The 16,249-nt window shown below is 37.9% G+C and overlaps 1 protein-coding gene across 1 annotated transcript in view; it reads right to left on the bottom strand.

Annotated features, from left to right (window-relative positions):
• The window catches only part of NLN (neurolysin), a 90,495-nt gene that overhangs the window by 33,831 nt on the left and 40,415 nt on the right, over window positions 1-16,249 (bottom strand). Inside the window, exons 4-7 of the mRNA XM_069492860.1 lie at window positions 9,689-9,796; window positions 5,535-5,637; window positions 4,724-4,884; window positions 1,346-1,481 (exon numbers count right to left, since the gene is read on the bottom strand). Of these exons, the coding sequence (XP_069348961.1) occupies window positions 1,346-1,481; window positions 4,724-4,884; window positions 5,535-5,637; window positions 9,689-9,796 (508 nt within the window). The remainder of the gene's footprint in view (window positions 1-1,345; window positions 1,482-4,723; window positions 4,885-5,534; window positions 5,638-9,688; window positions 9,797-16,249) is intronic.

The following is a 16,249-nucleotide window of genomic DNA, read 5'->3' as shown; positions in this document are numbered from 1 at the left end:
CACTTTCACCACTTCTATTTAACACAGTACTGGAAGTCAGAGCCAGAGCAATCAGGCAAGAGAAATAAAAGGCATCCAAATTGGAAAAGAGGAAGTCAAATTATCTCTGTATGCTGATGGTATGATCTTATACCTAGAAAACCCTAAGGACTCCTCCAAAAAACTCCTAAATTTGATAAATGAATTCAGCAAAGTCTCAGAGTATAAAACCAACATACAAAAATCAATAGCATTTCTATATACAAACAACCAAACTGAGAACCAAATCAAGAATTCAATCCCATTTACAATAGGTACAAAGAAAACACAAAAAAACCCTAGGAATAAATTTAACTAAAGAGGTGAAAAATCTCTACAAGGAGAACTACAAATCACTGATGAAAGAAATCAAAGATGACACAATAATTGGAAAAACATCCCATGCTGATGGATCAGAAGAATCAATATTGTTAAAATGACCATATTGCCCAAAGCAATCTAAAGACTCAGTTCGATTCCTATCAAAATACCAATGTCATTTTTCACAGAATTAGAAAAACAATTCTAAAATTCATATTCATATGGAAAATTCATACAGAACCTATGGACATTGGAGACTTACAAGGGAGGAGAGTGAGGGGGAGTGAGGGATGAGAAAGTACCCATGGGGTACAATGTACACTACTTACGTGATGGGTACACCAATAGCCCTGACTCCACCACTTTACCATATATACATGTAACGGAATTTAACTTATACCACTTATATCTATTAAAATAAAAAAAATTCTAACTGTTAAAATAAATAAATGTCATGGCCATAAGAATGACTTTTAAAATATTAATGAAAAAATGTTTTTAAATGGATGTGAGTATAGTTATTAGATAATACAGTTCTGATGTATATCACTTTGTATAGTAACAAATGTTTCTAGAGTATAAAATGTTTTTTTGTTTCTATACATTCTATTTTCATTTACATCATATTTGTAAGCTTATTTCATACGAATCCATAAGTAGCTATGCTATGACAACCAAATGCCTAGTGACAGTAGACAAAGACAATGAGATAACACTCTCTGTTAGCACCCCAGATATCATGTTAGGAATTAGTATAAAAATCCCAAAGAAGAAACAGGATAGAATGAAGCAAGGATTTTAATAGTAATATAAACAATTAGCAGCCCTTAGAACCAAGCACATTACCTAATATATACGTTTCTCCTGATTGAATGAAAAATGGGATGTCTTCAAAGGCATGTTAGGCCCTCTGTCAAGTTTATATGATACAGCAAAACAGTCACAGAAAAAAAGAAATGGAAACCACACAAGTATTTAAAAAAAAAAAAAAAAAAGAACAACTAACCTAGGAAGGCTGTTACACGGCTTGTGCTCTTTGCAGTGTTCAATTCAAGGACGAAGTCAGCATGTGTGTTATAGCCAAGTAGTTTGGCTACTTTGGCCCGAAGTGGGAGTAGCTGTTGCAGAATGATGGTGTTTGCCTAGTAATAAACGCCACCAACAAAAACAAAGTTTAATTATTAATTTGACCTAAAGTACTAAAAAGAAGAGTTATTATATGTATTTGGTTCATAAAATTGTCAAATATTTTTAGACCATCTTAACTTCTATTTTCATTTCAGCATTAGATTCTTTTTGGTTCATGAACCAATATTATTTCTGAAATAATTTATGATTTTTTAAACCTCAGGAGATAGCTATGAGGTCTCAGTAAAATTTGAGGTACTATAAACTTAGAGTGAAAATACATTCTTAAGGACTCCACATTTTTTCTCATTGATAGAACTGCACCAAGTATTGGTACTTAATGTTTTGGGGATGTTTTTATTGTGGTAAAATATACATAAAATTTATCATTTTGACTTCACATCCATTTGTATGATGATTATAAAAACAAAACCAGATAATGTATTGGTGAAAATGTGGAGAAACTGGAACCACTGTGCTTTGCTGATGGAAATGTCAAATGGTGCAGCTGCTGTAGAAAATGGTAATTCCTCAAAAAATTAAACATAGAATTCTACATTTAATTTTTTGAGGAATTACCACATGATCCAGCAATTCAAATTCTCAGTGTATACCCCAAAGAATTAAAAGCAGAGACTCAAAGAGGTATCTGTACATTCATGTTCATAGCATTATTTACAACAGCCAAAAGATGGAAGCCACCCAAGTGCCCATCGACAGATGAGTTGATAAACAAAATGTGAATCATAGACACAATGCAAAAATAAATTCTTAAAAAGGAATGAAGGCTGGGTGCAGTGGCTCATGCCTGAAATCCTAACACTTTGAGAGGCTGAGGCGGGAGAATCGTTTGAGGCTAGGAATTTGAGGTTGCAGTGAGCTGTGATGAGGCCACTGCACTCTAGCCTGAGCAACAGAGCAAGATCCTGTCTCAAAAAAAATAAAATAAAATTCTGACACGTGCCACAACATGGATGAATCTTTAAGACAGTAAGCTGAATGAAATATATCAGACACAAAAAGACAAATATTGTATGATTCCACTTATAAGAGGTTCCTAGAATAGTCAAAATCATAGAGACAGAAAGTAGAATGGTACCTGCCTTGGGCTGGGGAAAGACAGGAATGTAGATTTAGTGTTTAATGGGCACAGAGTTTCATTAATGGGGAAGAGTAAAAAGCTCTGGAGATAGAAGGTGGTGATGGTTGCACAACAATGTGAATATATTCACAATGTGAATATATCTAATGCTACACGCTATGGTTTGAATACCCTTACAAATGCATATGTTGAACCTTAATTCCTACTGTGATAGTATTAAGAGTCAGGGCCTTTTAGGAAGTAATTAAGTCATGAGGGCAGAGCCCCATGAATGGTTTAGTGCCTTATAAAAGCGCTTATCCTGTACCTTGAAATACACAAAGATCAACACCAGGAATAGGCTGCTGCTGTAACCAAAGTGAAAAATGTATGGGAATGGAAGGTGAAGACACAGATACTGCAGGCTGGGAAGCTGGTGATCCTTATATTATGAATAACATTTGTGAAAACTGTTGCTCGCCATAACTTAGAAAGTAGGCCACATACCTACTGGGTCTTAGCTCTAGAGGAAATGTTTGGGAAAACTAATAATGTTGGTGTGTGTATGTTGGCGTTTGTTGCTTTTAGAAAAATTACATGAGAGAAATGAGCTCAGGTAAGAACTGGCCAGTTTGCAAAGATGGAAGGAAAAGAATTCTGCTGAGGGAGGTTTTGCCTGTGGTCCACAATCTAGGGCTTCAGATGCATGGAAAATCCAATGGCTTTGTACTCCCAACATTGGAGAAAAGATTGTCACTCAGAGTTACTGAACTGCAGAGATTAGTTTGAAAATGCTGCCTTCATCCTTATGCCTACTGTTGGAGAGCCTGAAAGCAGACTCTGTTAAATTGAGGAAGAGTGGGATGGGAAAAATACAGGGCAGGTTTATGAACTATGACCAAAAGTGATATTTGGGTGTAGTTATTTTAACATGCATCTGACTGGAAACAAACAGAGAATAAATCTAAGTTTTTGAGGGAATTTTATTACCAAAGATATCATAAATCTGGCTGACAAAAGCCTGTGATTATGTGATTCCTAAAACAACCTTCAGGCTTCAAACTGGCATCAGTAGGAATCTATACCAGCAGTCCCCCAAGATATGGTCATGAAAGATAATAGATAAGAAAGAACTTTCTGCAGGCAAAACCAGAAGCCATACAGTACAATTGATAAAGAAATTCTTGCCAGAAAGAAGACCTAAATAAGTCCAATGGGCTAACCAAGAAACTTCACCCACATAAGAAATCCTCATAATTCCTGCCAAATAGTTTTTGGAAATTGCTATGGGCCTGCTATGTTTCCCATTCTTTCCTTTTCCAAAATGGGAGGTTTTAGTGTGGTTACTCTGTTTCTATTCCATCATTAGGGGTGTGTGTTAGAGGTGAGGGGCTGATAACTTGCCTTTCCTTTCACAGGTCGCTAAATCATGAGAAGCTACAACTGGGGAGGACTGTGTATCACCCAGAGATCCTAGCCTTGCAGCTCAAGGCAATAACTGGTTGGGAACTGACAAACGGTAAATGGGTCTTCTGTGTGGAAAAAAGGGTGCTCATGGTTACTTGGATAGCCAGAGAGGTGGGCTTCAGAGGAACTGATTACTTGACTCTGAGAATCCATTTCCAATTCTTCCCTTTTTCCTTTTCATAATAGAACCTCCTAAGCTATGCAAATGGCTGCCAACTAAAGACTACATTTCCCAGCCTCCCTTGCAGCTAGACGTGGTTATATGATGGATTCTGGGCCAATGGGATGTGAATGGAGTTGATCTATGGCATTTTCAGCTCTTCTCCTTAAAGATGTTTGCTCTGAATTCTCTCTTCCCTCCTTCCCAACAGGCTGGGAAATGGTCAGTCCAAGGAACAAACTTGGAAGTCACTTGTTGAGGAAGGAGAGATGCCTTACCAGAACTGGACTGTTGACTTGGGAGAGGCATACAACTTCCAGTTTATTTAACCCATTCTATTTTTATTAGAACAGCTTAGTCTGTGGCCCCACCAAGCAGGTTGCCAATGAGCAATGAAAAAGCTGAAAATCTTGCAGGTCTGAGGAATTAGAGACACAATGCTCACACAAACAGTAATACCAGTCTCTGAGTTGACTTTGACACTGTAAAAAAAGCAGCCCTTTTCCTCAAAACCTTCCATTAAAAATGAAGACAAACATTTATGGTACCTCTTTGCATCTTGTATTAAAAGCCATTTCCATCCTTCTTCTGGTTTCAGGGACACAGCATTTCTTCATGACAGGAAAATAGTGTGGATATTTTAAGGTAATTTTATACTTGTTGTCATCTGTCTTTTCTAAACTATCAATGAAATCATCAGGAAGAGCACCTGCAAAAAATCATTTTCTCACACATCAATTTTTCCACTTATTATTGGTTTATGTGGCATTGGCATGGTGCCTTCAAGTAGCTCTAGGAATTTTATGGAGTAATTGAAATTCAAGAAAAATAATGACAATCCTTATAGTATCATTTTGATGGTGTTGGAATGGGGGTGGCAGTTAGAGGCCAGGTGGCTCATGGGATGGTAATTCAAAATATGAATAGGCTTCAGTGCACTTGTGCAGATGGTGTTTTAATGGCGAACAGGCAAAATTAAGCCAATAAAGACCCAGAACAGAATAAAAGACTAGTTTAAGATACAACGTAGGGGACATTGCAAGGCAGAAGAAATTTTAAAGCACTGAAGGCTGTTAAACAGCAGCAAAAGTCACCAAGAAAGATTATGAAAAGAAAAAAAAGATGATGAAATCCCCTCTGGACTGTCTCTAGGAATTGTTTACACTCTTATTTACCTAAAATCTAATTTTGGCTGGTTTTGTTGTCTTCTCTGTAGAAGGGGTGGTGGCGTTAGGTACTGGAGCATATTTTTAAAGAATACCTTTGAACTTTAGGTTTTATATCTGGAAAGTGAAGCAAACTGTGATGTGACATTATTTACCTGAATTACATGATTTAATCTAGAAAAATAAAATTTACCAAGTTCAGCCTTCGAAAATACAAGGAAGGTATCATCCTCATTGAGGTTTTTGTTAAAGTCAATACATAGCTCACTCATTCTTTTCTTCATTGATTTAATTTCCTGAAATGAAGATAAAAATACAGGACATTAACAATAAAAAGAAACTTTCATTTTTATTGCCATCTGTCAAGTAAGTTTCACTTTTGTATGAAGATTGACTTCCCAACCCTCAGGAAGTACTTTCGTAGAGATGTGCTTGATAAAATAGCTTTCTGCAGTCTTCTATGTCATGTCCATGCGTATCTGTGTAGCACTTACTGAAAGGCAAGCCTGGTGATGTGTTAGAAATTAGTCGCAAATCTGAAGAACTAAATAAAATTAGGAGGTATAGTAAAAGCAGTATTTGCCACATAGTATACACATAATAAATAGTTGCTCAGTGAAGGAACAACTCCAGTAGCCCATTACCAATTAGCATATTACTAATCTTTTCCAATTTAAAATTTTAATTTAGCAATCAGTATCTGTTTGTGAAGTAAACTGAGAGATAAGAATTATTAACTCCATGGTTGCTTTGGAAAAAAGCTGATGCCTTAGTTTTACAGACCTTTTGTGAACAAAGATAATTTACAGACCTTATCATTTGCATAAAAACTATTAGGTGGGAAACCAAACGAAACAATAAGAGGGAAACCATGAGAAAAAACATGAAATTATTAATCTGTCCCATCCTTCTGACAATGCTAGACAACGAAATTTACTGAAACCATACTGGTTCTCAAAGTATGGCCCTGGGAACTTGCTGGAAATACAAATTCCTATGATCCCACACTAAACCTACTGATGTGCAAACTCTTGGGAGGTGAGCCCTATAATCAGAGTTTTAACAAGCCCTCCAGGTAGTTCTGATGCACACAAAATTTGAGACTAGTAACTTAACACATACTGTTTATGTGTTGTTTTCAGATGGTTTGGTTTTCTCCCCAACCCCCCTTACCCCACTGTACAGCACCCATGTAGTTCAGATAGGACCTGACCGTGTCTGCAGCTCTAGGTGCGTGACCACTACAGCAGCAGTCACCATCCCACTGCCCTAGTGACTGGTTCAGATACCCCAGGCCTGGTATTCCCCTGACTAAAAAAAGATTCAAGACTACCTATGGGGCTGGGCACAGTGGCTCATGCCTGTAATCCTAGAACTCTGGAAGACTGAGGTGGGAAGATAACTTGAGGTCAGGAGTTTGAGACCAGCCTGAGCAAGAGTGAGACCCAGTCTTAATAAAAAAAAAAAAATAAAAAAAATAAAAAAATAAATTGGCCAGCAATTGAAAATTGAAAAAATTAGCTGGGCATGGTAGTGCATGCCTGCAGTCCCAGCTACTTGGGAGGCTGAGGCAGGAGGATTGCTTGAGCCCAGGAGTTTGAGGTTGCTGTGAGCTAAGTTGACACCAGAGCACTCTAGCCTGGGCAGCAGAGCAAGATTCTATTTCAAAAAAAGAAAAAAAAAAAAAAGAAGAAGAAAAAGATTAACTACAGGATCACTCTAGGCCTTTAAGATATGACGGGAGGTCTGATGGGGGCTTTTCTATATCCTTTTGGATGGTGGTGTTTCAGATTTACAGTCATTTTAGTAATGAAAGGAAGCCAGCCTTTGGATAACATTTACACCGAAGACAACAGAGTAGAGAAAAATCAGGTGGCCAATGGCACCATTATACATCTAGATCAAACTAACCCATGAAGCCCACCTACCCTGGGCCTTCCAATTATACACGCCAATAAATCTCTATTGTTTAAACAGGGTTTTGTTAGGGGCAACCAAACACAACCATTTAGGTTATTAAGTATGAAATGTCCGATTTCCTTAAGTACAAAGTTTGACAGTTGATATCTCTGGTACTTCACTTTGACACTTCTTGTTTTATTTTTATCGCAAAGGTACAGCCTCAGTTCTTCAAACACATGTTTTGGTTTGTGATTATCTTTCACATTTTTTTTTTAAGCAATTTTTGTGAAACCATGGATAAGTAAAAAATCTGTGTTATTTTTTAATATGAGTTCCTTTGTGGAACCAATGCAGCACAGACAGCTCAAAGTATCCACATAGTGTTTGGAAAGGACGTGGCTAATGAACGCACAGTACATCAATTGTTTGAGAAGTTCCGTTCTGGTGATTTTAATCTTGAAAATGAGCCACGTGGGCGACCTGAAACCAAGGTGGATAATGATGAGCTGAAAGCTGTAGTGGAAGCGAATTCATCTCAACCTACATGTGAATTAGCAGCAAGGTTTGACGTTACTATTCCAGCAATATTGGACCATTTGAAACAAATCGGCAAGGTTTAGAAGCTGGATAGATGGACTCTGCATGAATTAAACGAGTATCAGAAGAGAAATTGTCTTGAAACTTGCCTTTCTTTGCTGTCACAACATAAAGGTGAACCATTTCTACACCATATTGTTACATGTGATTAAAAATGGATTCTTTTTGACAATCACAAGCGTTTGGCACAATGGTTAAAGATGAAGTGCTGAAACACAGTCCAAAACCAAATATTCACCAAAAAAGCTAATGGTGTCTGTTTGGTAGTCTAGTGCTGGTATTATCCACTACAGCTTCATGAAACCTGGTCAATCGATTACAGTGGATGTCTGCTGCAACCACATGGATGAAATGGTGAGGATGCTTCTGATTAAGCAGCTCAGATTGGTCAAAAGAGACAGGCCAATCCTCTTGCAAGACAACCACGTGTTGTACAAACAACTCTGCTCAAACTACAGCAGCTGGACTTGGAAACTCTCTGTCATCCACCACATTCACCGGACCTTGCACCAACTGACTAGCACTTCTTCCAGGCTTTGGACCACTTCTTGCAAGGAAAAATATTCCATTCTCAACAAGGCGTGGAAAATGCCTTTTGTAATTTCATCACTACTCGCTCTCCAGGCTTCTTCCCTGCTGGCATAAACAAGCTACTGTTGAGATGGCAAAACTGTGTTGACAGTTTAGACTCACACTTTGATTAATTGTACTGCTTCTTGTTTGAGATATAATAAACTACACTTTTGATTTTAAATTGGACATTTCATATTTAATGACCTAAATAATACAATGTTTATGCCCCAAACTGAGCTGAGGACTGACCAGGAAGACAAACAGTCAGGTAAGTGAGATCAGTCACATTGTTCCTCTAACTAGGATAGGGAGGATTCAAGGTGATTAAGGGGCATTTAGATGGCAGAAAGGAGTCCTTATCTCAGTGGTGCCTTCAGTTATATCTACCATGCTGACATCACTTGGTTTGGATTTCTTTCAAACTTATTTCCAGTTCTGCTGGCTAGAAGAATGACCTAGAAATAAATCATGGATTACATTTCCTGTCCAAGAAGAAAGAGGTTAATTCTGTAGCCAAGTTTATTTCTGAACCTGGAAGACCTTACCGGCATTAGACAAAAGAAAAAGTTTTAGAGGCCCTATTCAGCAGCTAATCTCTCTTCTTTTAAGGGGCATGCATTAATCATAGCATGTTCCATTCCAAAGTGCTGGTTTTAAAAACTCTCCATCAATAAGGATCTTATTTCCCAGCACCCTATCTCTGTATGACCAAGGGATTAGAATACAAATCAACTATTAAGACCTGGAATCAGCTCCTAAAGAATGTAAAATAGATCAGGGAAAATAAGACCAACACACATGAAATAAAACTTGGACAGGAGTAAAGAATGATTAAGTTATCAGTTGTTTGTCAATCACCATGAGGTTAACAGGAGTTATAGAATTTAAGGCCATTGAATGTAAAATACATTGTAAATGGATTTGTATTATGGGTTATTTTATTACAACCCATCTATTTCCTTATTCCTGGTTTTTGTTGTATAGGTTGAGTATCCCTTATCTGAAATGCTTGGGACCAAAAGTGTTTCAGATTTTGGAATTTTGCATTTTGGAATTTTTGCACTATTACTGGTCAAACATGCCTAATCTGAAAATCTGAAATGCTCCAATGAGCATGTCCTCTGAGCATGACCATTGAGCATCATGTCAGCAGCACTCAAAAAGTTTCCGATTTTGGAGCATTTAGGATTTTGGACTTTTGGATTAGGGATACTCAATTGTATTTTGTTTTATTCATTTTTTTTTTCCCAATAAGAAAAGGAAACATAAACTTACATTCTGTACTTGTTCTGGAAGATGGAGCCCATTTCTTTTTCCCATTTTAATTGACTTTTCCAAGTATCGTCTGGCTTCAGGCTTTATCTTCCCCAGATCACAGGTTTCCTGAAATTAAAGAGCGTGACAACCATTTCGGCTGTAACAGTGCCTGGGTAAATTATCAACTACGAGGCCACAGCAAATTTATTCACCATCTCTTTTGGGCTATGAAGCACATAGTTGATTATGAAGCAAGCCGTTTTGAAGACCTCATTTCTGTTATGCTTTAGTGAGCTTCTGCTCATTTACAACAGAAAAATTAAATAAATAAAAAGCTAACCAGAATTTTCTTGCCTTGTATCAGAATCAAGGGTGCTTGTACCACTTGAAAGTGTGATAATAGAAGCATTTGCATAATCTCATTCTGAGCATTCTTTATGACTGAGTCGTCTTTTTCACAGAACATAGTTCTTATCACAAATCACCTGGATTTAATTTTCTATCATTTGCTAACCTGGTTCCACATGAGAGGCAGGAATAGAAATAATGGGTAAATTCTACAAAAATGCAGAGTGGGACACTTCTGCCAATATACCAAACAGGGACAGCTGGATAAACCCCAGCAAAAGGCTTTCAACACTTCAAAAATGCCTTATTGCCATTTGCCAAGAGAGATCAAGGGACCACAGCAAGCTGCCTATGAACAAGTATCTGGGGAAAATGAGTCAGCATTGCACAAAGAGGAGGAAAGCTGGACAGTAAATTTGAATCTGTATGCAGCAGTACAAACAACACTCATTCAAAAGAACAAAGGGCCCTAGAGGGGAATGGAAAATTCCCCCAGCCATAGCACAGTAATAAAAGCACCAGGTGTTTCTCCAAAACAGGTAGCAGAATACACTTGGCACATCTGGATGGCTGGTCAGTTAGTGGTCCCTAGGAAGAAATGGACTCCAGACAGATTCAGCAGGTGTAATGGATTCAGGCTGGTTGAGGGCCAATGAGGGGCCTCTGTCTCTAGAGCCTTGCAGATTCCCATCGGTTGGACATTCTCTCCATGAAAGACCTGGGCTGTCTATCCCTGAGCATCCCTAATTGTTCCACTAATTACATCTGTAAAAGGATGGTGTTTAGCATTAGAGACTGCATTTTAGATTGTTGGTGCTAGGCTTGTACTATAATAATTCTGTAATTTTGTACATTTTGTTGCAGCAGGTAAACCAAGTTATATTTTAACTGGGGGTACCACTTAATACAGCAAACTATATGTCGCCTTGCCTACCAAGAAATAATTTTGTGTCATAGTATTAAAGCACTTGTTGTGCATACATTACTCACAGTTTCCTCTGAGCTTATCCTCAGTGGAGGCAGAGAACAGTTAGACTTCTTTTTCCATAATAACCTCCTTTTGTGTCCCTGGAGAATGTGTAAGTGTGCTGACATGACTGGAGTTGGAACCCCCTCTAGCTGGTGTTGGTGCATACTGGGATTCCAGCAGCAGGTGCCTGTAATGGGAAGAAACCCAGAATGGCCAGGGAGATTACTGGGCTACGCGCTGGTTCCCTCAGGGATGGCCAGCGGTTCATATCACAGTGTTCACACGGATGTGATTAACTTGGTTTGATCTGGGCTGGCTTTAGTAGCACCAGGAAGTCTGTCCTGAAGTGTGAGGTACGGCAACAGGAGTCTCTAGACAGTACAATACTGCAAGTTGTAGGGCTGGGGAGAATCTAGGCAGTAGCTATGTGTAGCTGGAGATGGGGAAGGGTCCCTGGTGAGAAGGGCCTGGCTAGAGCTGGGTACATTGTTAAAGATCCAGGCAGGCAGGGTAAGATCCAGAGCAGAGGGCCATCCCAGCAGGGAAATAAGCCAGCTGGACGCTTGGGTTCCTGGACCACATTTGGCCCTGAGCTTAGGACACAGGCTCATCACAAATCTCACCAGCTGATATAAGCAGAATTCCTACTCTATGGCTGTGCTAAATCAGGATGGCCTGTCATACTAGGTAGGCTTGCACTTGTCATATCTGCAGGTAGCAAGGCCACTATTTTAGAAAGCCTGGAAGTGTATTCAGAATAGTAAACTCAAAATTCATGATCTAGATTAAATTTAAAACTATTTATTCCCCAAATAGGTGATACAGGTACAAATAGGCAGAAGGATATTCTGAAAAAAATCAGCCCTGAATTAGGTCTAATTAAAATACAAGTAATTAACTGTACTGAAATATTTAACTTACTACAAAAATAACACTTAAAACTCTGACTCAATTATAACCAGACGCCCCTTGCCAGTCAGACTCTGAGGCTTCGGGAAATCTCTGGAGGTCTCTGGTAGGAGTAAGGCACTTCTGAAATGTGCTTCTTAAGCACATTCCTGTTCCAGAGTCGATCACAATAATATTCTCCCTTATAATCCCCAGGCAAGGTCAGAATTACTGCCCAAGGATTTTCTAAGAGGGAACCAGCCAACACTTCTAGACTGTTTTGCTATAATTGCACCTTCCTTTCTGAACAAGAATTTCTCCTCTTGAATCTGAACCAGGCCACAGGCCTCTTTGGGTGAAGTTTCTCCTCTTCAAAAGGGGCAGGGCTAAAGTTCTCAGAAGTAATTTTTAAATTTATATGATCTGACAGTAGGAGCCTTTATTTTAATTTCTGTGGTGACAAGATTTCGTTTCCTTCTGTAACAAAGAGCTGCTATATAAATGTGTATATACATAATACACTCCATCTCTCACAGATATGCTTACATACTCATTTCACAGATAAAAAACCCCTGAGGTTAAATGACCTTTCCAAGATCACACAACTATCTAATGGTAAAAATGGCAAAGAAATAAGTTCTTCAAATTCTTAGTTCAATGCTTTTTCCAGGGTGCCATACTCCTGTATTACCATCCTGAATTCATTATCATTCTTTAAAATTTCATAACAAAGAATCAGAAATTTTCTTAATTTCTCTTAAATCCTCCCTACTTTCTGTCCCACGACTTTGGCCTTTTCCTCAAAAGACCTTCATATTTCCAGTTTCTAAAATATGTAAATAAAAAATTACTTCAGTGGGGTTTTCTGTGTTGTACCTACTGTGTAAACAAAATAGGAATTACAATATTGTCAGAAGAACTCTGAAGATTAAGATAGTATATTTTTCTGAATATCATTTTAAAAATGAATTCATGAATTTGCTAAGGAATTATAATTAGACAACAGAGTATGTTATTGTAGCCTATTTCAAAACCCCAAATAGAGAAATAACTGTTCTTCTGTCCCCTCCCCCCACAAATCCATGACCTTTACTGTTAGGTTTCCATCCTACTCCTCTGGAGAGGGCATCATTAGGCAGCTGCCTGCATCCCTGGGCTAGAGGGATGCACAAAGGCCTGCTTGCTGACAGCTAATTCAATACGCCATCATCACAAGATTCACTGCTTTCGTGGGAGCCACAGTGTGAGGTGGGGCTCCACACTGCATGAAGACACATTTTATTAATAATTGGGGCTAGTTCAGTTCCATTCGACATACATTTACAGAGCTCCTATTATGCCAGGCACTAAGGAAACAACGATAAATATTCCTGAGGAGCTTTAAAAAGTCAGATGGAGGGGGAAAAAGGATATATTGATAGATAATGTCAATATCACATAGTGTGTGGAAAAGAACAGGTTAACTACTTGGACAAGAGAAGGGCACAATAGGGGGCACCTGGCCAACAGGGAAAACTAAGCCCAGGTAGTTGCTACTTTATATCTGGATGCCAGGCTTTTAAGATCTTGACAAAGTTGCCAGTTTTAGCAGTACTGATTAAGACCAATGACTAGACTTAGAAATTTCAAAATCAAGAAGGCATGGTAAATAAAAGGAATTAACTGTAAATGAATTTTTAGACATAGTTTTTTTGTTCGTTTTGTGTTCTTTCTTTCTTTCTTTTTTGGTCACAGTTTTAAGGCACTGGCTTTTATATTTTAATCTGGCACTGGGCCTCCATGGCTGGTCAAGAGAGATCACATACTGCTTAAAATCATCTATACTTAATCCCATGACCTATTCATTTGCACTGTAACATTAAAACTTTTTCGTTTAAATCACTAATGGGCTAAAATGAATTGGCAAGACCAAAGCCTGCAGCTCTGAAAAAAATATAAACAATATTACAATAGATCACTGTATTTCTCAAATTTAGCTTGCATGATTCAGCCTCTGTTTCACTAAAGAATTCTTCTTGTGCATTTCTTAGCAGGCCACGGGAATAAAATATCCCTGATTGTTTTGACATGAAGACACTGTACATTTTTCTCACCAAAATGGCTAGAAACAGCAGGTATAAAACCTTCTTTAATCTTTGCTGGCTTTTTAGCCAACAACTGAGCAGCCTTTGTCAGGACTGGCAAATACCAAGGCCTGTGGCCATAACTGCTGGTTTTTGACTCCTGTCCATTTTTTAACTAAAGGGATAAGAAAATCCTTGTTTTCATCATTTTCTTTTGGTGGAATTAAGGATACATTTAATATGTTAAATTTTTATGTAATAATTGATATCTGCAAATGAGTATAACTATATATGTTACGAGGACAAATTAAATCCACCCTTTAACTTACAAAATAGGACATTAACAACACAGTTGCATTTACCAGTGCAACACGTAACCTGTGCAAAAGATAACTACTCTCTTAATTTTGTGATGAATCATTTTTTCCAGTTTTACCACTTATGTATATATTTAGTTTTGCTTCTTTTGGAACTTCATAAAATGATATCATGTTGTATCCAGTATTCTGTAATTTCTTTCTTTCACTTTTACTACGAGATTCAGCCATATTGTTCCATGTTGTCATTTATTTCAATGCTACAAAATAGTCCATTGCATAAATGTACCTCAATTTATTGATCCATTTTCTTGCTGATGGGAATCTGAGCTGTTTCAGTGTTTTGCTATTATAATATTCCTGTGAACATTTGTACCATTTTACCTGGCACAAATGCAAAAGTATCTCTAGGTAAACATTGAAATGGGGGTGGGGAGGATGTGCTAGGTTGTAGAGAATGTAAGATCCAACTTTAAATTTTTCTCCAACTTAGTTATTATTATTTTTAATCCACTGCACTCTTACTAGCAGTGCACAAACATTCCCGTTGGTCCACATCTGCAAAGATAATTGGTGGTGTTGTATTTCCTAATTTTTGCCAATCTTATAAGTGAAAAATTGTAACTTATTGTAGTGTTCATTTGCATTTCTCTAATTACTACTGAGGTTGAACATCTTTTCATATGTTTAATTGGCATTTGTACTTCTTCTGAAATATCTCTTCGTGTTGTCTGCCCATTTTTCTATTGGGATGTTTGTTATTGATTATAGTAGTTCTTTATATATCTTAGAATGCTTTGCTAGTTTAATGTTTTGCAAATTTCTTTTCTCAGTATTTGTCTTTTCCCTATGTTTATAAGTTCTTTATTTTAATGTAATTGAGTTTATTAGACTTAGATTTCATAGTTAGCACTTTTAATGCCTTATTTAGGAAATATATCCCTGACCAGATGTCATAAAAATATCTTCCTATATAAACTTCTAGATGCAATAGCCTTTTAAGACTTTAATCCATTAGGAAGTCTTTTTCAGTTTGCTTGTGAGGAAGAGATTCAACTTTATTTTTTTCCCACATAGATAACTCATGTCCCAGCACTAATTTCCGAAGGCCTATTTTCTGGATTTACCACTAACTGGTTTCTCACTTTAGTTTGATGCACATTTACTGAATGCTTAATTTTTTCCAGGCACTCTGCAGAGGTATAAAATAGAATCAATCATAATACCTCCTCTCTTTCTTGAAGTTTTTTTTTTTTTTTTTTTGAGATAGGGTATCTTTCTGTCGCCCCCACTAGAATGCAGTGGGGCATGATCATAGCTCACAGCAAGCTCAAACTCCTCAAACTCCTGGGCTCAAGGGATCCTCAGCCTCCTAAGTAGCTGAGACTACAGGTGTGTGCCACAATGCCCAGCTATTTTTTTCTATTTTTGTAGAGATGGTGGTCTCACTTATGCTCAGGTTGGTCTCTAAGACCTGACCTCAAGCGATTCTCCCACCTCAGCCTTCCAAAGTATTAGGATTACAGGCGTGAGCCACTGTGCCTGGCCCCTACAGGGATTTAACATTGAGTCTACATTGTTTCTGGCAAGCATTTACCAACCAGTTCTGTGGCTCTTGGAAAGTTACCATTTCTAAGCTTCAGTTTCTTCAACCTCAGAAGATTGGTATAAAGGTTAAACTGGATAGTCTTATTGCTATACAAATGTAAAGTAGTGTTACTAGCCATACATTGGGAGGGAGGGAGGGAGGAAGGAAGGAAGACCACAGTACACTGGTCAGTCTTACGCTCTACTATAATATCTTCCATCCATTGAGACAGCAAATTATTTATTTTGGAGGTTTTGAAACATGACTGCAAACTAACTGATACTCCCCAGACTGAGATGTGGTATCCCTTGCACCTGGGCTGAGCACAGTGACTGGGCAACTAATATAGTATGGTGTGATGTTACATGACTTCTGAGACAAGTCATAAAATGCAAAGCACCTTCT

The sequence above is a fragment of the Eulemur rufifrons genome, chromosome 17 (assembly GCF_041146395.1).
Source record: "Eulemur rufifrons isolate Redbay chromosome 17, OSU_ERuf_1, whole genome shotgun sequence".
In the NCBI taxonomy this organism is placed as follows: Eukaryota; Metazoa; Chordata; class Mammalia; order Primates; family Lemuridae; genus Eulemur; species Eulemur rufifrons.
The sequence above is the reverse complement of the archived record's forward strand: the minus strand, read 5'-3'. Positions and strand labels throughout refer to the sequence as shown.